This window comes from Lactuca serriola, chromosome 3 (genome assembly GCF_051521515.1).
Source record: "Lactuca serriola cultivar US96UC23 chromosome 3, Lser_US96UC23_V15, whole genome shotgun sequence".
NCBI lineage: Eukaryota > Viridiplantae > Streptophyta > Magnoliopsida > Asterales > Asteraceae > Lactuca > Lactuca serriola.
This window is the reverse complement of record NC_136410.1, coordinates 41,785,729-41,813,715: the sequence shown is the minus strand read 5'-3', so window position 1 is coordinate 41,813,715 and position 27,987 is coordinate 41,785,729. Positions and strand designations below refer to the sequence as shown.

The 27,987-nt window shown below is 31.7% G+C and overlaps 3 protein-coding genes across 7 annotated transcripts; 2 read left to right on the top strand and 1 right to left on the bottom strand.

Moving 5' to 3' along the window:
* The first annotated feature begins 14,616 nt into the window (after positions 1 to 14,616).
* On the top strand, positions 14,617 to 21,297 carry LOC145092029 (CLP protease regulatory subunit CLPX1, mitochondrial-like). Of its 5 annotated transcripts, XM_079029903.1 has the most exons (14): positions 14,617 to 15,126; positions 15,268 to 15,393; positions 16,269 to 16,577; positions 16,982 to 17,040; positions 18,860 to 19,140; positions 19,261 to 19,469; positions 19,530 to 19,589; positions 19,799 to 19,903; positions 20,029 to 20,095; positions 20,171 to 20,292; positions 20,402 to 20,512; positions 20,592 to 20,709; positions 20,799 to 20,826; positions 20,923 to 21,297. In XM_079029903.1, exons 6-10 carry the CDS (start codon positions 19,446 to 19,448, stop codon positions 20,173 to 20,175), a joined length of 261 nt encoding a protein of 86 aa, XP_078886029.1. In that variant the 5' UTR covers positions 14,617 to 15,126; positions 15,268 to 15,393; positions 16,269 to 16,577; positions 16,982 to 17,040; positions 18,860 to 19,140; positions 19,261 to 19,445; the 3' UTR covers positions 20,176 to 20,292; positions 20,402 to 20,512; positions 20,592 to 20,709; positions 20,799 to 20,826; positions 20,923 to 21,297. The 5 variants fall into 5 exon arrangements, 1 of the variants encoding a protein (XP_078886029.1); XR_013702401.1 differs by lacking the exon at positions 19,799 to 19,903 and having other exon boundaries at positions 18,790 to 19,140; XR_013702403.1 differs by lacking the exon at positions 19,799 to 19,903 and having other exon boundaries at positions 16,982 to 19,140; positions 20,799 to 20,829.
* Positions 21,298 to 25,548: 4,251 nt separating this feature from the next.
* KCR1 (beta-ketoacyl reductase 1) lies at positions 25,549 to 26,898 on the top strand. The gene is made up of 3 exons (XM_079029901.1): positions 25,549 to 26,306; positions 26,392 to 26,461; positions 26,524 to 26,898. The coding sequence occupies exons 1-3, from the start codon at positions 25,669 to 25,671 to the stop codon at positions 26,776 to 26,778; spliced, it is 963 nt and encodes a 320-aa protein (XP_078886027.1). The 5' UTR covers positions 25,549 to 25,668; the 3' UTR covers positions 26,779 to 26,898.
* PSBY (photosystem II BY) lies at positions 26,899 to 27,747 on the bottom strand. The gene is made up of 2 exons (XM_079029902.1): positions 27,626 to 27,747; positions 26,899 to 27,593 (listed from the first exon to the last, which is right to left on the bottom strand). Exons 1-2 carry the CDS (start codon positions 27,730 to 27,732, stop codon positions 27,011 to 27,013), a joined length of 690 nt encoding a protein of 229 aa, XP_078886028.1. The 5' UTR covers positions 27,733 to 27,747; the 3' UTR covers positions 26,899 to 27,010.
* Positions 27,748 to 27,987: the final 240 nt, after the last annotated feature.

Genomic DNA, 27,987 nt, shown 5'->3' with positions numbered 1-27,987 from the left:
CTTTAGGGACATAAGATGAGAAAAATAGGAACAGGTAATCGGGTTTAATGATTGATGAAAATAATAAACTTAATTCTTGTGGGTTGAAAACCCTATATGCTCACCAGGCTCCCCAGCCTGACCCACTCAGTTTCTTTTATTAAAGGTAGTGGCAAAAGCATAGTTGGATGACTTGGCAAGAGATTATGGATTTTAGGCCAGTAAAAAATAAAGGGAATGTTGTAAGGCTTATGATGTTTTTGGTTTATGCTTATAATCTGTATCGATGATTGACATCCCAAGTTTTTGTAATGTAATGAAAATACATTTCTTTAAGAAATGTTTTGATAAATTTTTATCATATTTTGTTTTGGGAACAAATTCCGTAACACTTTTCTTAAGAAGTTACTCTGATTTTTATTAAAAAGAATAAACGAAATTGGTCTTTTCTGGCCATAAAAATGGGGATGTCACAATCTGATCTAGCTTCCTTATTAACGGAGATAAAAAGATCTTGAAAGATTTGGGCATCTGAAAACTCCTACTCTGACAATCGCCACCTGACCGTCAACGAACAAGATGATGTTGTAACTGGACGAACGACGCTAGAGCGGTGGTGGTGGTGGTTGAAAAACCTAATCACTGAAAGATGGTGGTGGCCACATTTGGGTAGGGACAACTCCCGTTAGAAGGGTGGTGACGACATTTAAGAGGTGTCTGAACACCACTACTTTGGCGTGAAGGCATCATCTCCGACGATAAAGGCAACATCTACGAAGAGAAGACTGGTGGGCCAACGTCTAGTAATATTTTCCGACAGAAAGCTGGTGAACGGTGTTGTGGTGGCTGGTGGGGAAGTTTCATCGGGTTTTAGGAAGGAGATATGGGGGTGAAGGTGAGATTAGATGTTTGTGGTCGACGGTGGTGGCGGTCGGTTGGCGATGGTAGCATTCGGTGGTGATAGTGACAACTGTTAGGGGTGATATATATATATATATATATATATATATATATATATATATATATATATATATAGGCTTAGGTTATTCTATTTAAAGTATCTATTGTGTTATTGTATCCAAAAATGTAGACCAATCAATTATTTAATTTCTAAAAGAAAATGATTAATATTTAAATGATATACAATAAATGAAAATGGGTGCTCAATTAAAGATAACGATTGAATAAGGGTATAAGTGTACATTGTCCTCTCCATTAAAATAGGAAACTAAATAAATTGATAAAAACTACCCGCATAATCCCTATAACATCGCATGCACCCGGATTCCACTACCCTCTGTATCGGAACACAAAATCAAACTATATCTTCTCTACTCAACCCTAAAATCGATGGATTCTGTTGTATATGTTATATAAAGTGACCGATTCTTGAAGAATAATCACATAAATTGCGTTGTGATCTTTTGAAGTAAAAGAAATCGCAGTGCAATGAGGAATACAATGACGAGTTCTTTCAAATCGAAATTTAAGAACACACAAGAAACAACGTTGAATCTAGATGAAGACGATGATGATTTCGTCGCTCCGCCTATAGGTAAATTTTTTTTATAAAAATGTTTTTTAAGGAAATCATTTGAATACACACCATTCTTTTGGAATTTTCTACAAATTAAGCACTTGCATGTGGATGATTAGTTAGTTTAAGTAAAAAAGAACGAAATAGTTTAAAAAGGGGTTATTTGTAGATTAAGGTTTTATGAAATTGGGGATTTAAAACTCGATAATTTTTTTTAAATGTAACTGATATGCGAAACAAGCATTCTTCAAGAATTTCAACATATTTAACATTTTTTCGGTTAGAATTAGTAGTGTTGTTTGTGTTTGATTTTGTTTTTAAGAGTTGCCAATTTAGTTTTTAAAAAATTTCATAAAACTGTGATGTGTTTGATGTTCTTGAAGAATTTTTGAAGGATTTTTTTTTATTTTGTTTTTTTTCATGGTTTTCGTTTTTTTGGAAAAATAAATATGTTTTTAGTTGTAGTTCTAATCCCCTGATTTTGAAGGTTTACTTTATTTATATAGAAAGTATGAATCATATTCTCATAGAATAATATTAAGATTTTGTGTTTATATTAATTGAGAATGGTAGTGTTGTTTGTGTTTGAACATATTCTTATAGAATAATATTAAGATTTTGTGTTTATATTAATTGAGAATTGGAACATGTTCAGTGTGTAGAAATATTCTGTTAGAATGATTTTTGTTATTGTAATGGTCATATGAAATGCATTCTTCAAGAATTTGAACATATTTAAAATACTTTCTTCTACTGTTGGTAATGTTGGATGTGTTTGATTTTGTTTAAGAATTATCAATTATTTTTTTATTTAATCCCCTGATTCTGATGGTTTACTTCATTTGTATAGAGTCTATGAATCATATTCTCATAGAATAATAACAAGGTTTTATGTTTATATTCTTTAACAAATGGGAACATGTTAATTGTGTATAAATAATCTGTTAGAATGTTTTCTGTTTTTATAATGTAAATGTTAAGTGTTGTATGTGTTTGAATCATATTCTCGTAGAATAAGAGTAAGGTTTTGTGTTTATATTCATTAAGAATGGGAACATGTTAAGTGTGCATAAATAATCTGTTAGAATGCTTTCTGTTTTTGTAATGGTGTTCTGAAATGCATTCTTTCAGAATATGTATGTATTTAATATATTTTCTTTATGAAATGCATTCTTCCAGAATATGAAGCAGAAGGTGTCAAAAGTGAGCAAATTGATAGAAATATTGTTGGATCAAGCAAAACAAAGAAACAAAAGAAAAAAACTTCAAGATCAGAACATGCAAAGAACAATGTAGAATCTGGAAAATCAGGTAACATCATTATTGCATGAAATTATTTTATTTATAGAATTTAATTATGAGAATGTTGGTATAAAATTAATTATTGTATTCATGTTGTAGTAGACAGTGAGTAATTATGTTTGTGTGATTCAACAGATGTTAACAAAAATAAAGAAGAGACAATACCAAGTGATAACACAATTGTTGGAAGGATGAAAAGGAAAGGTTCTACTAGAAGTACACCTGCTAAGGATAGTAATAAATCCTCAGAAGCAAGTTGTGAAAGGAAAAAACCAAGAAATTTAAATGTGTTACTTTTGGGGAGTATGAGTGGGTCAAATAAAAACAACGAAAAGGAAAATTTTGGTGTGCAAATGGAAGATAAAGAAACTGTTGTAAAGAGAAAAAAGGTAGTGAATGATGCACATTCAAAGAAATCTCCAAAGAGAAAGAAGGGAAAAATAGGGCATGAAAATGTTGATATCAAAACAATAGAGGAGAAGGTCAGAAAGGTAAGAAAGGACCATCCAGAAGGGTATAGAAGACTTGAAATTAGGATGACTCCTGGTAGGATTAGTGCAGCTGTTAAAGTAATGTCCCCTGCACAGAAAAATTGGGATTGTGTGTATGGGTTTTGGTTCACTTTTGAACATTGACATGGACACTGCTCCGGGGTTACTTAACTACTATCTGTTAGATCACTATGATCCAGATAGTAGCCGTCTAGTTCTGGAGAATATGGTCATAACAATTACGAAAGACAAAGTGCATGACATGTTGGGTTTACCAAATGAAGGGGGAGACTTCTTGAGCATGACTAGTTGTGAGAAAGATAATCAAGTTTTGCAAGAATGGAAAAGTCACTATGATAAAAAAAAGGGTTTAATGGGGAAGAATACCTGAAAAGGATCAAAAACACAAAGCAAGACAGTCTTATGTTTAGGCTGAATTTTCTGACCCTTTTCATTAACACATTTGTGGAATCAAATTTAAGTGGTACCAATCAAATAAATGTTGTGAATAAGTTGGTCATGGTAAAATACTTCTCTAAAATAGATTGGTGCAAATATATTCTAGATTGTTTGGTCAGCAGAAAGCAGCTGTGGAGAAGGGATGATAAGATATGTTATTACAGTGGACCTATACTCATTTTGACGATAATTTTGTTATCTCGATTAAATATTTACTTTAATGTATGATAGTATATGTTTAATGAACTAATTGATGAAGTTTTTTTATGTACCTGGTGTATGTATATAGCATGAAGTTACAGGATTGAAGATAGTTAAGAGGTTACCGTTTGTTAGGAATGTTACGGGTGCTATTCTTGAAAGAATAGAGAAGTTGGAAATTAGTGTTGGGGGGGGGGGGGTTTGGTAGACAGCTACCAGAAAACTTTGAAAATGTTGATGGTGATGAAGAAATGGTTGATGAAGATGAAATGTCGAATGGGCTAATGAGATTGTATGGGGATAAGGAGGTAAGGCTTTAATTCTATTAGAATTTCATGTTAATTAGAATTTAATGTAAATTAGAATATCATAAACTGATTTTCCAAAATCTACATTGTGTTTTATAATTTCATAAAACTGATTTTACAGAATATTTATACACACTTAACTGATTTAAGTTGTATTCTGTGTCACAATGTTAGTGAGGTAATATGTATGTTGAAAATTAATTCTGTCAGAATTTTTTTACTGATTTGTTAAAATAAAAGTTACAGGCATACGTAGCTATTATAGAGCATAGCTATGGAATAATATTGTTCGAAAAAAAGAATATTGGAAAAGCTCTAAAAAATGGAATTGAGAAATTCCCAGACAGCTTGATGTTGAAGGAGTGGTACAAAAAAAATCAAGAATTGTTCAAGGAAGTGAATAAGGCAGATAATGGAGGAATGAATAGTAATGAAGCTAGTTTTGATGGTCATAGAAAAGAAGGAGAGTCAGATGGTGGTAAGGAAGAACAATTCTCTCCATTTAGAGGATTGGTAGTTGATGGGGATCTTCATGATGATGGTGGAGGTTTTAGTACACCTAATGTGGAAAAGGTAGTTAATACAGACAATCTAACCTGTTCACAATTCTTGGAGCAGCCTGAAGTGTTGGCGACAACAATTAAAATGACAGATGATGCTGTGTTGGAAAGTTATAAAAAAGATAAAAAAAAGAGGAAAAGAAATCTTGGAAATAGTTGAAGTATGTGAGGAAGATGATGGCAATGGAAAAAGGGGAAAAGAGAGAAAAAGATACAGGTATATGGAAAATCACCTTTTATTGAAAGGATTGTGAAAATTGGGGACAAGGTGAAGAAGGATGAAATGGCGTTATACAATTTAGTTTTTGCATCAAAAAGAGATTATGGGTAAGTTAAATAATATAATTTTGTGGTTTGCTTTTAAAATGTGGTGTTATATGATTGATCATTTTATAATTGTTGATCAGGAAAGAGATAATGAACATTGGGAGCAGTCATGTGTTGCATCAAGGATTCACATATTATTTTAAAAGCAACGCGTTTATTCATGCGATAATCATTGACTGTTGGTCATCATTACTCAACATAATGGAATAACTAAGGGATTTAGGATCGGTTTCTAGGATTTTCTTCGACACAAATTTTTTGGTTAGTATTGAATTTAAATTTAGTTCAAGTCCAATAATATGTGTTGTTTGAGTAAATTACACTAATGGTCCCTATGGTTTAGGGTAATTTGCGCGTTTGGTCCCTAACTTATTTTTTTAACTTAGAAGGTCCCTACTGTTGGTTTTTGTTACACGTTTGGTCCTTGTCTTACCTAAAAAGACTATTTTGCCCTTGATTTATTTAATTTATTTAAATAGACACACCCCTAACCCTACACCCTCATCTTACCGTACATACCCCACCATTTTTCCGTATTTAAATAATAATATTTTTAGGTAAGACAGGGACCAAGCGTGTGACAAAAATAAACAGTAGGGACCAAGCGTGTAACAAAAACAAACTATAGGGACCTTCCGAGTTAAAAAGATAAGTTAGGGACCAAGCGCGCAAATTACCCCAAACCATAGGGACCATACGTGTAATTTACTCGTGTTGTTTTGATTGATTTCTTAATCTGTACATGTAGAAGAGATATTGGGTGGATCAATGTCATCTGATAGAACTAAAAAATGGTTTGATTCAATGTTGATACTACACCTTAAAAGTCTACCAAAACCGGAAAAGCTTAAAGATATTGGACTGGTAATGTAATTAACTATTGTTTTTTATCGATTGTAACCCTAACATACAAAATTAGCTTATTGTTATAAACTCTGTTTTATGCCAAGTTTTCTTCCCAATAGTTGATAAGAGTAAATATTATCTGATATGCTTTGATATTAGGGTTCCAACTTACTATATTATAGACCATGTGAACCGAATGGTGCTGTTGAGGACATCTATGGAATAAAACACGTTCGTGTGGTATGATTCAGTTTTATTTTTTATAATATTTAAAAAACATGAGTTTATTAGTGTATTGTTAATTGATTGTATTGTATCGCAGAAAAAATGGCTTGGGAACTATTTAAAAACAAAGAATTACCAAAAGTCAACAGTTTTCAACAAGATTAAAGCTCGTGTAATGAAAATGCCATGGAAAGTAGAGAAAGAAGGATCAGACTATGGAGTATATCTTATGAGGCATATGGAGTCATATATAGGGGAAAATGAAGGGCGTTAGGATTGCGGTTTTACAGGAAAAAAACAGAGTGATGTAGTTGCTTTAAATAATCTAAGAATCAAATACATGGCAAGGCTTATGAAATCGGAGTACAACAAGCATAAAAGTATGTTGGAGAAAGATGCAGAAATTGGTTGTGATGAATGAAGTGAAAGAAATCAGGGAGAAGTATTGTTCGTTTTGGGGAAATTGTTTATCAATGGTAGGATGGTTTATGTTGAATGACTTTTGGTATAGTGGTTTATTTTGTTATAGATATTAGGCTTGGTGAACTATGTTAATGTGTTCTAGGGAGACAGGTGAATGTGAATGATATTTGTTCTACTAGTTTTATATTTTTTTTGGGTAAAAGATAGTATTTTTTTTTCCAAGAATGTAATTATTATATGCATTTGTTGTGGAAGTTTGATACTAGTTAGTGTACACATTAATCGTGGGTAAAAAATGCTATAACTGTTTGTACCATCTATTCTGGTAGAATTATTATATGCATTTGTTGTGCAATCAAATGTTATAATCTAAGAATCAAATACATGTAAGTTTTGTTTTCCAAAAATGTAACTATTATATGCATTTGTTGTGGAAGTTTGATACTAGTTAGTGTACACATTAATCGTGGGTAAAAAATGTTATAATTATTTGTAGAATATATTCTGGTAGAATTATTATATGCATTTGTTGTGGAATCAAATGTTATAATCTAAGAATCAAATACAGTTAAGTTTTTTTTTCGATAATGTAATTATTATATGCATTTGTTGTGGAAGTTTTATACTAGTTAGTGTACACTTTAATCGTGGGTAAAAAATGTTATAATTATTGGTACAATATATTCTGATAGAATACATGTAAAGTGGAATGCATGTAACAATATATGTAAAGTGTAATGCATATAACAATGTATTCTAGTAGAATATATGTAAAGTGGAATGCATATAACAATATATTATGGTAGAATGCATATACTAATATATGTAAAAATCGAAATGGTTGTGAATTTATGAAAAAATATATGTAAAGTGGAATGCATATAACAATATATGACAATTATATTAAAGACTATGAAATATGTAATCAATAAATGAAGTTATTGTGGAACGAAAAAGTTTTACTGTAACATAAAATTAAAACAAAAACTACATGTAAAACATACTACTTAGTCACGTTTTTTAAGAGGACAGTTACGTTTATCATGGTTAACCAGCTGTTTACATAAAACACACTTTCGCTTAGGCTTCGAACATGCTTTTTCCAGCATTTCTTTCTTTGATTTTAATCTCTTACCACGACTGCCAGTTCCCTTATTACGAATATCTGATGGGTTGTCAATATCGGGAGCATCATTAGTTAATTGTATGCCGATAATCTGGTTGTAGAATGATTCTCTTGATGGAATCTCGGGGGCTGGACAATCATCTACAAATTTTTTCTTCAACTTATTCAAATCTTCAAGATATGACTTTAACTTCGATGCATCATGACTTAAAAATGAAACGCAACGATCTACATATGAGAAAATTTTAATAACCGTCATGTGAGAGTTAGAGTCTAGCAAAGTATTAGAAAAACGCATTTTAAGCAATTATGTTGGAACAACATCCCGACGCCACCGTCTCATAATGTATTCTTTAGGAATCTGTTCAATACTATAGTACTTAAATACACAAAATATGTGCCTACACAAAAGACCAACATGTTCAAAATGCATGCAGGTACATTTGTATGAGCCATCTATTTTTGAGTGTGTGACCTGGAATATGTATGATAAAATAAGAGTTTTAGTTATAAAGTCTTGTTGTTTGATTAAAACAAATAAGTATACGGTGGTAATGAAATAACGTACCATGTATTGGGTATCCTCTGTAAGAGAATCGTAATGGTATTCCTCAAGTTTGTCATCAACAACAGGACTTGATGGTTGCCTTGTTGTTATGTTCTTTTGCTTCTCCAAAATAATAATAGTGTCAACACCATTATTAGAAGTAACACTCATCTGGAAACAAGTTTTGTCGGAATCAGAAATCTCTTTCTGCACCTGATAGAAAATTTTACGAGTGTAGACTTTTGAAGCATGTGGTTCAATTGGACTAGATGTGATGAGTCTATGAACTGTTGTAACAATGTTAAAGTCGTTTACAACTTGATTACGCCTTTGACGTTCCATAACACCCTCAAATGTCATCATAAACATTAAAAGATACGAACCGGTAAGGGTGTTGTTCTGAAACGACCAATTTTGGCCTTCCGATAATGATGTAGTTCTCATAAGACCAGACATCGGTATGTCCTTGAAGAATGCAGGTACCCAACGCCTACGCAACCCATACATCTCTTGCATCCACTTGTTATTTGAAATGTTAAACTCATGTAAACAAGATTTCCATTCCTTTTCAAAAACATGTGGTTCCAACTTAGAATTCCAAATTATGGAGTGAAAACGCTTTCGAAAAGCTGAGTTTGTGGCTAGTTCAGATGTTATCTGAAAAAAATAAAAAATATATATTGGTATAAAATATATAAATGTGTTAAACAACGAATGAAGGGTATGAATGGTGTATACATGAATTCTTGCAGAATTTAGTTTTTATTCTATCAGAATACACCTTTTACATGTAGTTCAGTCATATCATCTGTTCTGAGAAAAATTAAATCTGACTGAACGATATGCACTAAGAAAGTAAACATATTGAAATTGTTTTGAATATAAAAAAAATATTCACCTTGTTTGGAAGTTTTTTTGTAATATGTCACATACAAAACCTGTGTGCATACATTGGAAATACTTGATTAATAGCCTTGATTAAAGTTGGATCTTGATCTGTAAGAACAAGCGTAGGCTGTTTTTTGAATGTTTTCAAAAATGTTGTAAGCAGCCAAGAGTAAGAACTACCATCTTCTCTACTCAAAAGTCCAACACCAAAAGTCACACATTTCTTATGATTATCTATCCCAGTGAAAGGTACGAAAACCATATCATATTTGTTTTAAAAGAAAAAAATTGTTATGCGTTATTGGAAGCAAGAAAACATATGTGAAAACATTGCAGAATGTAAGAATACTTATTCATTTTGAATGTGGCATCAAGAGAAACAACGTCTCCAAAAGCATTGTAGTTGTACTCTGATGTTTCGTCGGCCCAAAAAATAACATTCAATTTTTTCTCAACAACTTTAAAATCAAAAGAAAAACTTGGTACACTTTTTTTCCTTTCCATCATCTTCCCTACAAGGAATTTTGCATCCCTGGAACCTATGTAAGAATTGAGATTTCTAGTATTGTTCTTGAAATCAGAAACCATCCCACCGTGAATGTTAGAACCACCCTAAAGTCTAGTACACAATTTATGTGCTCTTGAGGCACCAATATTTTGCTTTGACAAATTGTGAATAAAGATCTCCTGTGAATAATCAAGTTTCCTCTTTGTACAAGACAAAAACATATTGTCCTTACCAAAAAACTTATGATTATGTTGTTCGACAAATTCAACAACAATATATTTATTAGTACCATGTACTAGAATAAAAACAATTTTGGCTTTGCATTCGCACCTAAACGAGTCTTTCCTTCTCTGAATCTTATTATTTTGAGGGTCTAAAGTATCCACTTTAGCTATTCTTGGTTTACCTTCCCGATTGAATAGCAATTGTCGTTGTGTTATAATGTCGGATTCGATGGTTCTAATAGGTCCAAGTCCGACATCAAAGCCTGCTACTGATGCGTAATTGTAGTACATTGATAATGGTGCTCTGTATGAATCAAAATTTGAATTGATTTTAGGTTTGATTTGGTCTGAAACAACAGGAATCCAATAAGATGATCCACCAAGCGAAACATAATCATGTGTAACATGAGATTGTTCTGCATAAAAAATTAAAAAACTGTCAAATAATAATCTAGTTTATTAAAATTTTTACTTATTCATATACTAACCTTTCTGAAAATCAATGTTATCATCATCTATATTATAATATGCCTCATTATCATTGAACTCGAGTTCGTTTTCTATCTTTTTATGACTACTATAATCACCGAAATGATATTCGGAATTGTCATACATCTGATCTTGAATATGTTCTAATGGATGCTCATCTTTGCAAGTGCAAGTTAGGCCATATTGCAAAAAACAATATAAAATATCAACATTATTATTATAAAATACGAAAGTCTAAAAACTTATAAAGTAAATTCACCTAAATTTAGATTGCTAGTATCGGATATTTGAAAATCCATATTATGTAGAGAATCATGATTAGCTAACCCGAAATCTTCATAATCATGTGCATAATCCTTAGGATATTCATGTTGATCATGAATATGATCATCACCAGCTGATACTGTATCATCCATAATATAAGTTACAGCACGATTGAAGACGAGCTGATTGGAAACACTAAAATAAATTCAATATTACAAACTTCGAGCCAATTGAGTATATATTAACAAAGGAGAAACCGTGTAATTGATATGTAACTAAAAAGGCATGATATCTGCATTCATTGTTAACAATTATTTAGTTTTTTAAATTTTTATAAACATTGTAAAGATAAGAATCAACATAAAATCGTATTCTTAATCATGATATTCTAAAATATTTGACATATTCACATTCCTAATATAATAAATTCCATAGATAATACTTCGACACATCCTGCGTTTTAAATTAGACATTTAATAAATTTATTCCGCAAACTTTTTAAAAAAAACTTTTTTTTTTTTATGAATTTACAAACGATTTATGATTTATTATGGCATAAATGCATATACTAACAAATGAATGTTTATTACAAGAATGTTGTTCTGTGAGAATATTTGAAACAACATTTACAAAAAAATTATTTCTCACACATTTGTTATGTATATTGTTGTACAACTGAACATATACATGTTTATAACACGGTATCATTATACCACATTCTTATTCTGTAAGAATGTATTAAATAAGAATAACAATACATTTTTTTTCCTCGTGTTTGATCTGTATATTGTAATACAACTTAACATTCTATAAGAATTTGATAGTAAAAATTCTAACGGAATCTTTGATTAATCATTAAGTAAAAACGAATTTGGGAACACTTATTCTAAACGAATAATAATAATTGTGTATTTGTTTATTCTGTATCTTTGTAATCAACAATTACATTCTAGAACTTTTTATATCTTTCATTCTAACAGAATGTGCACATATCTGTAATCATATGATAAGTAAGAAAATGTATGGAATTTTAATCAAACTCAAAATGAAAATTATTAATATTAATTGAATGAAAACATAAAGTTACAAGGAGAAACCCTATAATTCATGAATCCATATAATTATTATACTGAAATAAAACTCCATAAACTCGGAAAAGACTAAATTGAAAACATTATTCAATTCCTAAAATATGTTGACGCAGTAAACATCTACTCTCTCTTGACCCTTGCTTGAGGACAGTTCCTCCTATCATGACTAACACCAAAACAAATCCCACATCTTCTTATTTTCTTCCGATCCTTGGTGCACTTGACATTGATTGACATTCCGATCATTGTTATCAGAAAAGTCCTTCTTGTTGTTATCAATATTATCTTTGTTCTGAAAAAAAAAATATGATATGAATCTAATGAAAGATTATTCTGAACAATGAATATAGCAAAATTTATCTGCATATGATAAACGATTATTCAACAATATCAAGATAAAAAAGTGAATGAAAAATATACCTCCATTAACGAAATATCAGACTAAGAATAATGATATGAAGAGGAAGAAAGATGAATCTGCAATCGACTAAAACGTATACGATGCATATAAATATATATAAGTTATTTTCGTTGATAAGATCCATATTTAATAGCCTTATATTTAGGAATTTGATTGATATCAGTCACACCTTAATTAACTAGGAAAATATATATTATATAGTAATATTACATTAATATATATAAGTTATTTTCGTTGATAAGATCCATATTTAATAGCCTTATATTTAGGAATTTGATTGATATCAGTCACACCTTAATTAACTAGGAAAATATATATTATATAGTAATATTACATTAATACCCTTTAAGAATGATTGATCCATATTTATGCATACAATAATACAATACATAGAATAAACACCTGAATATATATATATATATATATATATATATATATATATACACACACACACACACGCACACTAAAAGAACAAATATAAGTGTATACTAGTATTTTTTAAGTTGATAGACTAAAATCACTAAAAAAAATATAAAATTGGACCACTGATGCACTACCAAACTTTTTTTTGGATCAAACCACAAAATTTTGGCAACCATAAAGACCATTTTTACAATTTTGTCTAAAAGATATGTAGTTTGTAAATAAATAAAATAAATTCTAGGGACTATAATATTAAGTTAGATAATTTGTGAATAAATTGAGATAATAAAGTGTCATCTTTATAAATTAAGACAAAACTATAAAATTGGTTCTTGTGGTTTTGCAAAAATTATGGATAGCTTTCAAAAAATTTACAATTTACATTGAAAGTACAAAATCAAGAATTTTCCATGATTTTGGTCCCTAAAACACTTGAAATGACCGTTTTATTAATTTCTTTTGTGACTTTTTTTTTTATTTCGTATATTTTTAATAATTAAAAATAAAACAAAAAGAGACAAACCCATTAATGCCCCATCTCCTTCGTGATCATAAGAAACCAGATGTAATATTCTTTCTTCTCTCAACAAACACTTGCGTTTGTCTTAATTTCAAAATATGAGCGGGTGAAGGAAGGTCATTCTCCATTGATTGGTATCGTTTCATAGTGTTAAAAAATATGTATATCAAGAAGAGCATCTGAGGTTGTGTTCTTTTTCTCCATAAGTGTTGTTTATACATATTATTGTTTGGATTAATGATGCTATAAATTATTTGAACATACGAATAATAAATGAGGACAAATTGTAAAAAACAAAGACAATCAAAAAGTAAAGAGAAATTAAATATCCTCCTAACTTTTGATCCTACCAATCCTCCTACCCATATGACATGTGTCATATTAGTATCCTAAAATATCATTAAATCTCATTAAATTAATATTAAATGTTACACATGTTACAATTTCATTGAGTAGGAGGATATGTAGGAACAAAAAGTACGAGAAGATTTAATCAAAAGATAACAAAATGTACTTCTCAACCGACTTAATACACAATGTCACCAAAGTGCTATATTTTGAAAAATATTACTTGAAAAGTATTACTTACAGATAACTAAAATCATATATGTTATGGTATATGTGTCTATTAATACCCATAGTTGTATCTGAAGTGGATATGTATCATGAATGACAAATTTATTATTGTTGAGAAGGACTCTCGAAGCTTTTTGAAATGCTTTAGCAGCTAAATTGTATATTCAACCAAAGATAAAGTAATCATATGTTAGAGCATTCAATAATCATTACAATCCCCCATGTGACCCTACCACTCCTAAAAATGAAGTTCCAATTAAGTTACTAAAAAGAAGTCAAAACATAAAAAATGATGATCTTTTCATGACGACATTTGTATCCATGGTGGAAAAGTGGTTAATAGTTTAACAAGGGACAAAAAGAATAATGAAACCATATAATTGATTCATATTATACACGATTCTATATAATCGATTCATACTATAACAAAAAAAAGAATATAATGCAGTGGAGAGGATAATGAAATATATGATGGATGATGGATGATGGAAGCCGACAGCAGGACCAGAGGTTGAAGAAATATTTTTATGTGTTGTGTATGATACATGATCCTATATAGGGTTAATAAGGATAAATTGGTAAACTGTGTGTTGTTATCCTTATCAAAGATTCTCTTCTCTCCAAATCTTTCCAATTTCTGAGGAAGATTATCATCTGATTTCCTTTCTTTTATTCCCAAATCATTCCAAAAAAAAAATTGGGAACACGATGGCTTACTCTTTCTATCTGATTCCCTCACTTTCTCTCCACTTCCGTCATTAAGTGACACTCGGGAACAGAGTGTTACTCTTTCTGACAAGACAAAGCTTTTACCGTCATCCTTGTCTCCGCCGACGATAGCAACCGAGTTTTTCTCCTCTCCACCCTCTGTACCACCTCTATCTCTGTTCTACCTTACCAAAAGAAACAATTCAAACAATTACACATGAAAGAAAGAGAGAATAAGGTTAACATAATGAAATCCTTGAAGGGAAAGAAACGACAACGATTCAAGGAGAGGTTTATCACCGGAAATCACACGTACATGGAAGCTTCTAGAACCCTAGTTACGCCCAAAACTGGGTATTAGTTGGAAGCAAAACTTAGAAGGGCGAAGGTTTTTGTGAAGACGGCGGGGGATAAGCCTCAAACGGTGTATTGGGCATTGAAGAGACAGATGAACCATTCCATGAGTAAATGAATTGATTAGTTAGTGTTAGTTTCTGATGATTCTAATTTCTTGGAAATGTTAAGAAGGACTGGAGATTCAAATTTAGGGAGGGTGGTTTGGTGATTGGGACAAAGCATTGGGGAGACAAGCTGATGTGTGGGTTCCATGGAATAGGGTTGAGAATAGGGAGATTATAGAAGAGGATTTGGTACTTAGAACCAGAAGTGATTTATATGATTTCGTATGTTGAAAACCCTTTCTAGTTTTTGATTTAGTTTCAATCTTTGGGTTATGTGAATTTGTTTTCTGGAATACAAGAGAGTAGTAATATAATATATCTTTCTCTCCTTGAATTTTAATATGGATTTATTTTGTGTTGTAGACTTGTTTATGTTCATGCCTAAAAATCTAGAGTGAGAGAGGGGGTACCTGGTTTTAGGTGCGGTCTGAGTGGACGACAAATGTTAGCGATACATGAGGTGGCCGGAGGTAGCCGATGATGGATCTGGTATGTTTTTTTTTCATCTCGAAATTGTAGGTGAAATGTGAGGAAGAAAAAGATGTGGAGAGATAGTGAAAAAAGAAAGATAAAATAGGGTAAAAAAGAAAAGGAGGGAGAAAAAAAAAAGGGGGGCGGGGGGGGGGGGGGGGGGGGGGGGGGCACGGTGGGGGTGTTGTTTTATTTTTTTAATTTTTTATAGTTATTTAAATTCTAAAAAAAATAAGAAAATAAAAAAAAATAATCATGACAAAGGTAGATTCTTAATTTTGGACCTTCTATACAAATCAATAATTTTTTAAATTCTATTTACAGTTTTTACGAAACAAAAAGGACCAATTATGCAGTTTAGTCATAAATTAATTATTTTGACGTGTATATATATATATATATATATATATATATATATATATATATATATATATATATATATATATATATATATATATATATATATGCGTCAAAATAATTAATTTGTTTCATAAAAACTGTAGATAAGATTTAAAAAATTATGACTAAAATGCATAATTGGTCCTTTTTGTTTCGTAAAAACTATAGATAAGATTTAAAAATCATTGATTTGTATGAAAGGTATAAAATTAAGAATCTACCGTGAATTTGATCAAAATAAATTTGAAATGAATATTTTGCCATGATTATATATATATATATATATATATATATATATATATATATATATATATATATATATATATATATATATATATTACATTTTCCTATTTTTTTAGAATTTAAATAACTATTAAAAAAATAAAAAATACAACAACCCCACCGTATACCCCCCCCCCCCCCCCCCTTTTTTTTTTCTCCCTCTTCCCGCTCTAATAAACAAAACTCATTTATACCATTTATCAATTTTTTAGAATCCAGTATGCCACATGTCACTATTTTAGATCCCCACTAATTGTTTGCTACTTGTCGATCCTTATCTAGCCAAGGTTAGTGTGTATTTGATGATATATTACAATTTTGTGTGTTTGATGCTATATTTGACCCAAAAAACCAATCATGTATTTTTACTGATTTTCATTGTTGTCGTGTTAACTCTTGATGCTTTTGAGCTGCATAATCTTCAAAAAAAACCTGAAGAGTTATAGGTGTATTATCCCAATTGGGTTACTTCGATGGGGGGCTACTTACATATATGCTCAGGACTAAAGACATCGGTAAAGGTATTGATTCGAAGATCCCTTATTTGTAGAATCGATTTCTCTCTTCATATCGACTCTATCTACTTTCATTTCTCTGAAGCAAAAAAATGATGGGATTAGGCCAAGGTGTTTCTGATATTGGATTGATATCTTCAGTTTATGATATCATAGTGCAATACTTAGATATTTCAATTCTATCTTCTCCATTTTAACACAAATTTATTTCTTATTCAGCCTAATGTAAGCATAAACTAGATTTGAAAATAATTGTTCCCAGTATGTGATTTCCATCTTAAATCGTTTAATAGATCTCATGTTCATCCAATTGTAGGATATCAACACTTCTTCCTTTTTAACGTTCTCATCAATTCGGCCCCATTTTATTAATCATTATTTGAAAATTTTAACTTTTGCAATCTGTTTAGGGTTGTCCGTTGATGCCATTGAGGCGGTGATGAAAGAATTTAAGCTTTTACATGACCCGGTATGTCTCTGCCTTATCACATGTTTAAGAAATAGAACATCGATTTACCAATTTACTTGATGGTTTTGTCCCGGCTTTAATTACGGCCGGTTACCTTTGGTCAAAATGGGTATATAATGAAAAACAAGTTTTTTTGTTCTTTTATCTGTTTAGCATTGAAGCATCAAGAAAACATTATTTTTTTCAATTCATCTTGAATAACCATTTAATATTTATATGTAAAAGATACGAATACTCAGTAGTTAAGACCACAAAGCTTACTTAAAATTCAACAAATATCTTGAGGTAAGCATTCTCCTTTCCAATATCTTATCATTATTATAAAAAAAGACATCTTCATGTGTTTAAATTGTTTAATCATTCTCATAATATCAAATCTTATGTGTTAATTGTGTTTTTTGACATTTGCAACGAGTCATAAGGGATATCCTCATGGAAGGGGCAATTTTGTAATATATTAGAGAATCTATGTAAAGTAGTGTCAAACTAAAACATGTAAAATAGCGTCAAAACAGAATATCAAAATGAATTTACTATTTGTATTTTAGTGATTTTGTATGGAGAATGAGGTTTAAAACATAATAAAATATTAAAAATAGACTCATATAACATACAATAAGAATAACTTAGACGTCTATGATTTAGCATACAATGACTAAGACATCAACATTAACTTCAATGTTTGTAATTTAACATTTAATGAACATGGAATCAAACATATACTTTTGTTTTCTATTTATAACAAAAGTACTTTGCCTTTTGTTGCGTTTATAAGACCATCATGGTATGTGACTTGATAGCAAGTTGCTTTTTTATGTTTGCAACAAATTACATTGTTATATCTTGAAGTTCATGTTATTTTTATCCAAAAAACTACTTATATTTCTTAAAAGATAATAACATTTTACTTCTATTTCTTGTTTCTAATATAGACAGTTCACTTTATGTGATGCCCATAATAACAACTTACTTATATTTCATTTGACCTTTTGAGAAAATAAAACATTTATATGTTTGGGCTAGACACATACATTGGTGTCAAAAGAAGATGAAGAAGTTTGTATTTTTATTTGTTTATTTTAAAATCCAATTATTATCTATTTTATGATTAATATTATGTTTTTTAAAATTTTAATATTGTTTACTATGTCTCCCATGTAGTACACGGGTTACATGAAATGATTTTTATTTTATTTTTCTGAAAAGTTTGGATATATGACGTGTTCGACAAAATTAGTTTGAAATTATAGTTTTTATTTGTTATATGAGTGTTTGGAAAAAACATAAAGATTTAAAAATATATAAAATTACACAAAAGACACAATTGTCTAAAAAGGATAAATATATAAATATAGCTTTAAGGGTAATTCTTGAAATTCATTAAAAATGTTCAATAAATTTTTTTTAAAGACTACCTAAAATAACTTTTAGATTTGGAACTATTATACAATATATTAAAATTATCCAACCTTAGCTACAGTAAAGTAGCTAAGGTTTGGCATAATTGGCCCTTCATCTATTGCCTTAGCAAGATGTGATGAATTTCAACAGTAAAGTGTTGTTATTTTGCCAAGAATGGTCCCTCTAATGTTCTAAGAATTTTTGTCGCAAGACCTAATTTTTTTGGAGGGGGTGTTTTGTAAATATGTGTATTCTTTTGTGGACACGTGACATAAAACTCGGTGTCACATACACACGTGTCTTCCATTTATAATCCACCGCTTCTCATATCCAATAGCATATCGCCAGGTTTTTCCATCACCACCTCTGTTTCTTTTGTATACCGATAGAATCCTATTTTCCTTCTCCTGTTTCTCAGTCGTTCAAGAAACCTCTCATACATTGCTTCTCACAATCAAACTTCCTCCTTCACCGGTGGCTTTCGACCGTACCGATGCCTCCAAAACCCACTTTCTCTCTCTAAACTCATCCAAAACTCTACAACAGTATCCATCGATCCGACTTAAAAAAATAGAGGGCATCGATTCCATGTCTTCCGGGGTTGTGAGGAAGGAAAAATTGTTGGTCCCGTGTTGGTTTTGTGATGTTCAATCGAAGAAAAGGAAATCAGAATCGACGAAAAAGAGACCGGCTGGCCAGGTGCGTTCGTCGGCCCTACACTGTCTCATATTTTCTTTTTGTGTTTCTCTATTAATAACTTCGGTTATCTCACCCCTGCTACTCCAAACCAAAATCGATTTATCCTCTATAGTTCAACAGGGAAACAACAACGTGGTCGGATCGTTGGTGGTATATCTACTTATGGACTTAGTTTAATCCCTCCGCTTCTTGTCGATGTTTCCTCCACCGCCTCTCCCTATTTGCTCTACCTTCGAAAAAAAAGAGGGCAGCCGTCGTGACGGTGCCGACCACCGGAAAGTGCAAACGAACTCGATTAGGGCATAATGCAATCATTCATGATGCCAAAGGTAATTAATTAATTTTCTTTGCAGTTTTTAGTTCACCTCTTTTACATGGATTACTTGCAGGTAAAATCGTCTTCTCACATCATGTTTATACGGACTCGGAACCATCGATTCGTTTGTGAGGTATAATTACCCTTTCTGAAGCATTTGTTTAATGTTTCAATGTAAAATCCGCTCTTTTGTGATGAAATACATACGTATTACTTCTTTTTTTGTACATTTTTGTCTAAAGATGATGTTCTTTAACCATTTTTTACATTCTCTGTTACTTGAGCCGTAGAATATCAGTGAGTTATGATACCTGAATTTGTTAGTGTGTTTATTTTTGTTAGGTTGAAAGTAGTGATCTTATTGCATATGGTCTGATACCTGAATTTGTTGGAAGGTTTCCAATTCTTAACAACTTATTAGCTCTTACAGAGCCTCAACTTGTCCCGGTACCTTTTCATTAACTGTAGGCATTAATTAACTACTTTTGGTAGGCGTGTTTCTTTTTGTTCTCAATAAGTCCTATATACTATGGGTAAAGTAATGTGGATGAATAAGAAATAATGTTTTGTAGGTGCTACCTCAGCCAAAGAATGCATTGGGGAAACGGTACAACAAGTTATTTCAGATGAATCAACTAAGTATTCTTTCATCTCAACAGTCAACAGATTTACTAATGAAAAATGTTAGTTGTAATTGTTTATTATTTTTTGCAGGTTAACCTACACTATACAGAAAGTGCTTTGAGATTAATTGCAAGAAAAGCAATAACTAAGAACACTGGGGCCGTGGTCTGAGGGCCTTATTGGAAAACATATTGATGGATGTCATGTATGAGGTTTGTGTCTAAAGATTACTACTGTATTATTTTTTTTCTTTTTATAATGAAATGATAGAAATAGAATGATAATTTATAAATGTAATGCATATTCCTAATGAAAGAACAGGTAAAGGTATAATAGATGGTGTGGTTATTGATGAGGAGGCAGTTAGGAGTGGCGCTAAAATCCTCCATGGTGAAGCTACTCTTGCCCATTATCTATCACAACACTTAATAGGTAACTTAAAAGGTTCCACCCTATTTTTGATTTTTGATTAATTAATTAATTTTTGATTAATCTATCACAACACTTACAGGTAACTTGGAAGGAATATTTGCCCCTGGTTGGATAGGATATGGGAATGCTTATGCACCCAAAGAAGCAGATGATCAAGCTATGTCTGGTTATTGAACTGCTGCACGCTTATTTCCTGGGTAATTTATCTTTTTTCTTTTATTTAAATTAAAAAATGATAATATTATCAAAGTGTAATATGATTAAATTATTTGTTTTTAATCTTTAGGTGTCACTTACCTAAACTCGCTGAGCAGGTGGTAATTGCTATACCACATTCTTAAAAAAATGTCTAAAATACCCTTTTCTTTATTTGGTTTGATGCAATTCCATTTTTTTTTTGTTGTGTATAGTTTTTTTTGCAAGCAAATGCAATATGTCCTTCGGATCCACTTGTCATGAACAAATTCACTGGGCACACAAAAGATGTCATGGGTTTGATCAGCTGGTACTGGCTCTTTAGTCTTTCTTTTTATATCTTTTGATTGAAAAGGATAAAAGAACAAGAGGATAACATGAGCAATGATATGCAAAAATTAGCCGGAAAAAGAAATTTATAGATAAAAACAAATGAAAAGTCAACATACGCATAGTGTGTAAATGAGGCTAAATGATTCTTTATTTAATCATTATACTTAAATTCTGAATATGTGTTTTTGTTTATGTGTGTAGTTTTAAGAATCCAACATATGTGTTTTAAAAAGAGAATAAATTTCAGTTTACTTCTACTTTATTTCATTTTTAGGCATCATACTCTCATAGTCAACCAACTATAGCATCCTACTTCCATCACGAACGACTAATAAACGATGACACCATCTTTTACATAATGTATTCAGTCAGTTATTTTTTGATATTAGTGACGAATCCGACCCCGCGTATCTAGTTTAATTAATAAACGTTCGTACTATCAAACCAAACCTAGTTTTTGTTTAAATCAAACTTTTTCTTAAAAACTAAAAGTTAAAAACTCCTAAACACTAAATGTGAGATATACCCATAAACAAATCAAATGATCCCATAATTTAAATATCTTATTATTTATCTTTATAAACTCACATGTTGTTCAAAAGGTATTTATATAAAGCTAAACATCATATAATTATGTAAAGTAAATTTTGAAAGATGCAACAAGAAATGATATGAAGATATACCATTTCTTTATATTAAGTCATAAGTCATTAAATATTTCGAGTGGTGGACCACAATATCTTGTAAAGCTACGTTTCAACTAAGGTTGTTAAAAGTTAGTAATAATATTCGAATTTTTTTGTTACTAACAAAAGTATATATCATCGATATACCTACTTTGCCAACGAAACATGTACGTGTACATTAAAGATCATCGATATACCTACTATGCCAACGAAGCATGTACGTGTACATTCAAGAAAGGACTTTGTAAATTTTTGTAACCCAAAACTTATTAATAGTAATATTTTAATGGCCGGAAAGTTTATTAAGCGAGTAAAGTGATAAAAAAAAAAAAAAAACATGTACGTGTACATTCAAGAAAGGACTTTGTAAAATTTTGTAACCCAAAACTTATTTTTTTATTTTTTTTAACCGACAAATATAAATATATATAATCTACTCCTAAACTAACACCTAATTTCATTTATATCTACAATGAGACTTGAACTTTCGACCTCAAAGAAGGAGGTCACCACTTGATACCACTGGGCTAGTTAATAGTAATATTTTAATGGATGGGAAATTTAATAAGCAAGTAAAGTGGAAAAAAAAGACATTACAAGATAGAAATAACGATGAATTATGTTAGAGTGGAACATGGTACAGTTTGATATGATTTTAAGTTAGAATCTAACCGTAAAGCACATGTATCAGTTTTATAATCTTAAAATCACATGCGGCTTTTCAAATGGTGTGGTTTTATGGTTTTTTGTGGTTTCGATTTTATACCACATAATAAGGGTGGAGGATATTAAGGGCTACAGGTGTCGTGCCCCCCCTCACCCCCCCCCCCCCCCCCTTTTTTTTTTTTTTTTTTTTGCTTATAAGTAGTTTTACCCGCTATATCTTATATATATCAGACGTAAAAAATATAAAATTTAGACTTTGGCCCATGCTCTTTTTTTAAGAATTATAGTTTTAATTTCGACCCCTCCAAATAATTTGTTCAAGCTCTGCTACTGTGCACAATGAAATAGAACGGTTTTAAAACCACAAAAGACCATCCAAAGTTCTTGCAAAAGAGAGACTAGAGACATTAACAATTTCAAGGACACGGAATTTCAGAAAAACCGCTTTGATTGTAATGGTGGAAGTAAACAATGACTTAGAAGAAAGAAAAAAAAAAATCAGACAAGAATGACTAATTATCCAAAAGGAAGAAGAAACAATCTTGTTGAAAATAATAGGCTTCTTTTGTTTTACCGGTCTAAATAAATTTGTGTTTCGTAAGTTCTAAAGCAATTAAAACGTAGAAAAAAACACCGCTTAGAAGCATTTATTTTGCTTCATATTAAGGGATATCATACCATGCCAAGAAATTCAATCCAAGACTTTATAAGATAAGCATAAGTTTGTAAACGAACACGAATAAATATTTGTTTATGTTCATTCGTTTAAGTTAACCGAATAAATAAACGAACACAAATGAATTCTCATGTTCATGATCGTTCGTTTAAAAATTTACATTGATCATATATGTTCGTGAATATGCTAAACGAACATAAACGGATATAGATAAATAAACATAATTAACATACAGGAACATAAATGAATATATATAGTACGATAATCAAACACAATTGAACATATATAAACATAAAAAGAACTTAAATGAACGAATATAAATGAGCGTTCACGAACATAATTGAACGAATGAGACCATTGTTCATGTTTGTTCGCTTAACCACCGAGCAATAAAGAACCAAATTTGAAGTTAAGATCATCCGACAACTAAAACTTCATCTCTATTTTGAGATAAATGAATGGTGTTCCTCCATATTTGGTGGAATACTATTCATCTTTCCCAAAATTGAGATAGAAATAAGGTAAGCTTGAAACTGAATAAAGGAAAAAATAAAAGATAGATTGAAGATGCCCTAAAAGGATATGATTTATATATAAAAAGAAAGAGTTCAACCGGTTGAACTCTCATAGAAATAATAATGAGTCTAGGAATTGGATTACGTGGATGAAAAATCCAACGAGACCTTTATATAATTTTTTGTTCGTTGCTAGCATTTAGCAAGTCTTTTTCAATAAAATCATGTCGCTCACAAAAGAAAAAGATAAGGATAAAAAACAATAATGATATGATTTATCGTCTCAATATGAGAATTATAATGGTCATAGAAGAGAATCAATGTCACTCTCCTTTAGTGGATGTTCACCGTGGACATTAATGTATTAAGCTTATTAAAGTTTAATGGATTCATATATCATCACATCATCATTTTACATTTTATATAATTCTATCAAAATGTTTTTATACATTGAATTCTATAAAGTTAAAAAAAAACATATTTTAAATAAATAAAAGATTTTTTTTTTCCATTAAAAAATTCAATGACCATTAAATTTCATATCCAGTAAATATCAATTAAGCATACCACTTAATTTAACTCTCTCATTAAACTTGAATGTTTAACCGAATTCTCAACACCAAATATTAATCTCGATAGGAAATCACTTACCAACAAAATGTCATCATCAATAAGGGAGGAGGGAGTCGTTCCCTCCCTCCTAACACACTGAACCCACTGTTACATCAATTTTTGTCATTTCTTTTTCTTTATCTTTCTCAACCTACAACACACAAAAATCCTATCTTTCTCAACTCACTCAACTAAAAACCGCTGAAGATGGAGTGGTACCAGAGGTAACCCTATTGCTAATTAAAATTTTACCTTGATTGTTTTGTATTTTTTTTTAATTGAGTGGGTTGAAAAATATAGGGTTTCCGTGTGTTGTGGGTTAAAAAAAAAAAAAAAAAAAAAAAACAACAACAACAACAACAACAACAACTGATGTTACAGTTAGTTCATTGGGTTGGGAGGAATAACTCCCTCCTCCTAAGTAATGTAATTGAAGCCAAAACTCTCCCAAACTCTCACCCATTTGTTATATAACACCAAGTTTTGCAAAATCTCATTTAGATAATTCTGTTAGATTTTCTTCGACACCCCGGGACTAAAAATGAGTTTACTTATTGACTCGATCATAACAGCTTTAGAAGTATCCAAAGCAAAAATCTTAGAAAACGAACTTTAATATGCAAATAACAACATCAAATATCCTCCAAAAATTGGTCAAGTGATCATTACCAACCATTTTTTGAACATGACAACCCCAACTCAATCCTCTAGCCGCAAGTTGATAAGAAGAACGGATGATGTTGCTCCACGGTCTGGTAAAGAAACCTTGCAAATTGCCAAATCTACATTTAACAATTTGATCAATATTTTTTTTTATCAATAATAAAAATGACCATAAATTTTGCAACTTGTGAGTTAGGAGATTCCAAAAGATTTTGAAATTTCTGTCCACCGCAAATTACCTTAAAAACTATTTTTTTAGTGTAAAACATTTCAAAAATTATGTATTAAAAAAATATGACAACTTTGAAAAGTATTTTTTTCGGAAAAAATTAAAAATAGTTTTGCAACTCAAAATGTATACAAAACTTACTAAGTTTTCATGATAAATAGTTATTTTGTACTATTTCTTAAAAACGACGTAGTGACACAAATTTAACTAAAATTCTGGATTCAAGACGTATTGCATTTACAACTAATTATCATATATAGTCATTTAGAATATTAGAATATTATTAAGAGAAATTATTAATCCCCACATCCCCATTGGAACAAAAAATTTAGAATAAGGTTTACTTTTTTCGTTCATCAGCTTCAACAAACTTGTTTGAATACTTGCCATCTCGAGCTTCATCAAAATATGCAGTTGCGTGTTTTCTTGAAAACTCAGTCCTTAATAATGGTCAAGACTCAAAAGCATTTAAATTTCAAACCAATATTGCCAACCATCACCTCATTACTCACCTTATTTATTATAGTCTCTCATCTACAAAACCCATATCTCAGATCCAACTCCAAATCACATACACAACAATGGAGATCGGTTTCTTGGAAACCCTAAAAACCCAACCTTTATGGGTTATTGTTCTTTTTCTCTTGGGTTCTTTATCTATATTAAAGATTTCAGTTTCAATTCTCACATGGGTTTACGTTAATTTCTTAAGACCTCCAAAGAACATCAAGAAATATGGATCATGGGCACTTGTTACTGGCTCCACAGATGGCATTGGCAAAGCTTTTGCCTTTGAATTAGCTAAAAAAGGTCTTAACTTGATCTTGGTGGGTCGAAACCCTAAGAAACTTGAGGACGTTTCCTCTGAGATTAAATCCAAATTCTCAAAAACCCAGATCAAGAATGTCATTTTTGATCTTACCGGTGATTTATCGGAAGGTATCAAGAAGATTACTGAGGCAATCGAGGGGTTAGATGTTGGGGTTTTGATAAATAATGCTGGGATTTCATATCCTTACGCTAGGTTTTTCCATGAAGTGGATGATGAATTGTTGAATAATTTGATTAAGGTTAATGTTGAAGCGACTACTAAAGTGACACAAGCAGTATTACCGGCGATGTTGAAGAGAAAGAGAGGCGCAATCGTGAATATTGGCTCTGGTGCTGCTATCGTCATCCCATCAGATCCTCTTTATGCTGTTTACGCTGCAACAAAAGCGTAAGTTTTACATCTTTATTCACTCTGTAATCAAATTTGATTACATTTGAAAAGGTCTCGTGTGTTTCGTTTGTTGTTTGTTTAGGTATATCGATCAATTTTCAAGGTGTTTGTATGTTGAATACAAGAACAGTGGGATCGACGTCCAGTGTCAGGTAACTTTTTTACTTTGAACTATCAAATGTATCAGAGTTTGATTCAGTAAAACTGGTTGCAGGTTCCATTATACGTAGCAACGAAGATGGCGTCTATCAAAAGATCTTCGTTTTTTGTACCATCACCAACCGGATATGCCAAGGCGGGGCTACGGTGGTTGGGGCATGACCCACGCTGCACACCTTACTGGCCTCACTCCGTCATCTGGGCTTTGCTAAACTCGTTGCCGGAGTTTGCCGTGGATTCTTGGCGCCTAGGGTTCTGCCTCCAAATCAGAAAGAGGGGACAACTCAAAGATTCCCGGAAAAAAGAATAGTGATTAAAAAAGCATCACTTGTAGCCTAAATGGCATGTATGTTGTATCTTCTTGGAACGAAGATCTTGTAATAGTAACTTATTTGAATCATAATAAACTAATTCGGTTGAGCATAAAAAATGGCAAAAAAAGAAGATATATAAATATATGTTTTCGAAGAGAAGTTGATTAACAAGAAATGCGATTACAAGATTACTAGTTCAATGTACCCAATTTATATATATATGATTGATCAATTTCTCATTTTGTTGATCTGGTTAAGAGCAGGCTGTAAAATGTTGTAGAGCACCCAAAGAATAGCAGGTGCGACAACAATCAAAAGAAGTTGCCCTCTATTGTCATTAGCAGCGGCTTCAGCGGCGGCGGCGGCCTCCGGCGTAGCAAACAGCCCAGACGATGCTGCTAAACCACCACCGATTCCAAGCCCAACCACCACTCCTTTGGTCCTCATCTTGTTGATCTGGTTAACCGCAGGTTGAAAGATGTTGTACAGCACCCAGGCGATGGCTGGAACGAGAGGTAAGAGAAGAGCGATTCCACGGTTGTCTCCTTCTGCAATGTCGGCGATCTGTTGTACGGCAAAAGCAGGGTCGCATGAGTTCAAGGTGGAGAAGATGGCTCCGGCGATGGCGGTTCCGGTGAGGGAGATGGTGGCGGGTTTTGAGGAGGTTAGGGATTTGGGAAGGTTTTGGACGGAGATGAGAGAGATGGGTTTGTTGGGGGTTGGTTTAGAGGGTTTGGCGGAGGTCATGCACTTGGCGTTAAGCATGGCCATGGTGGTTGATAGAGTGGCTGCCATTGGAGGTGGTGATGTTAAAGATTGGAGCTTTTTGGAGTCACGGAATTGGAGTGATGGGCGAAAATGGGCATATAGGAAGTGAGAGCCAATGGGGATAGTGGATTCGAGATTGTGGTCTTATCCTGTGGAGGATTGTGGGGAGATTTAAGCCTCATATTTGAGTCCCCACTTTGCTTTTCTTATCACTTACCTTGGCTACCACCGGATCGTACATCTGTGTATATATCAAATATCTCCCATGTCTTTGCTCTTGCTTTTTGGTTTCCCTATTTTGATTATGATCAAGGAAAAACAAAACGAAAATTTTCTAATCTTGATAGAAGGGATATATGATAATGCAAGATAGACTTTAGTATGTATGAAGTGAGCAGGAGAAATGTTACAAATCTATAGATAATTTGATTGACTAT

What these genes read in the sequence shown, in the direction of transcription:
- KCR1 (XM_079029901.1), top strand. Translation starts at nt 25,669, where the DNA reads ATGGAGATCGGTTTCTTGGAAACCCTAAAAACCCAACCTTTATGGGTT. An exon ending in GTTTACGCTGCAACAAAAGC is followed by an intron (nt 26,307 to 26,391) that starts GTAAGTTTTACA and finishes TTGTTTGTTTAG; the next exon opens with GTATATCGATCAATTTTCAA. An exon ending in GGATCGACGTCCAGTGTCAG is followed by an intron (nt 26,462 to 26,523) that starts GTAACTTTTTTA and finishes AACTGGTTGCAG; the next exon opens with GTTCCATTATACGTAGCAAC.
- PSBY (XM_079029902.1), bottom strand. Translation starts at nt 27,732, where the DNA reads ATGAGGCTTAAATCTCCCCACAATCCTCCACAGGATAAGACCACAATC. An exon ending in CCCATTTTCGCCCATCACTC is followed by an intron (nt 27,594 to 27,625) that starts CAATTCCGTGAC and finishes GCTCCAATCTTT; the next exon opens with AACATCACCACCTCCAATGG.
- LOC145092029 (XM_079029903.1), top strand. Translation starts at nt 19,446, where the DNA reads ATGCAATCATTCATGATGCCAAAG. An exon ending in ACCATCGATTCGTTTGTGAG is followed by an intron (nt 19,590 to 19,798) that starts GTATAATTACCC and finishes TATTTTTGTTAG; the next exon opens with GTTGAAAGTAGTGATCTTAT. An exon ending in CAGAGCCTCAACTTGTCCCG is followed by an intron (nt 19,904 to 20,028) that starts GTACCTTTTCAT and finishes AATGTTTTGTAG; the next exon opens with GTGCTACCTCAGCCAAAGAA.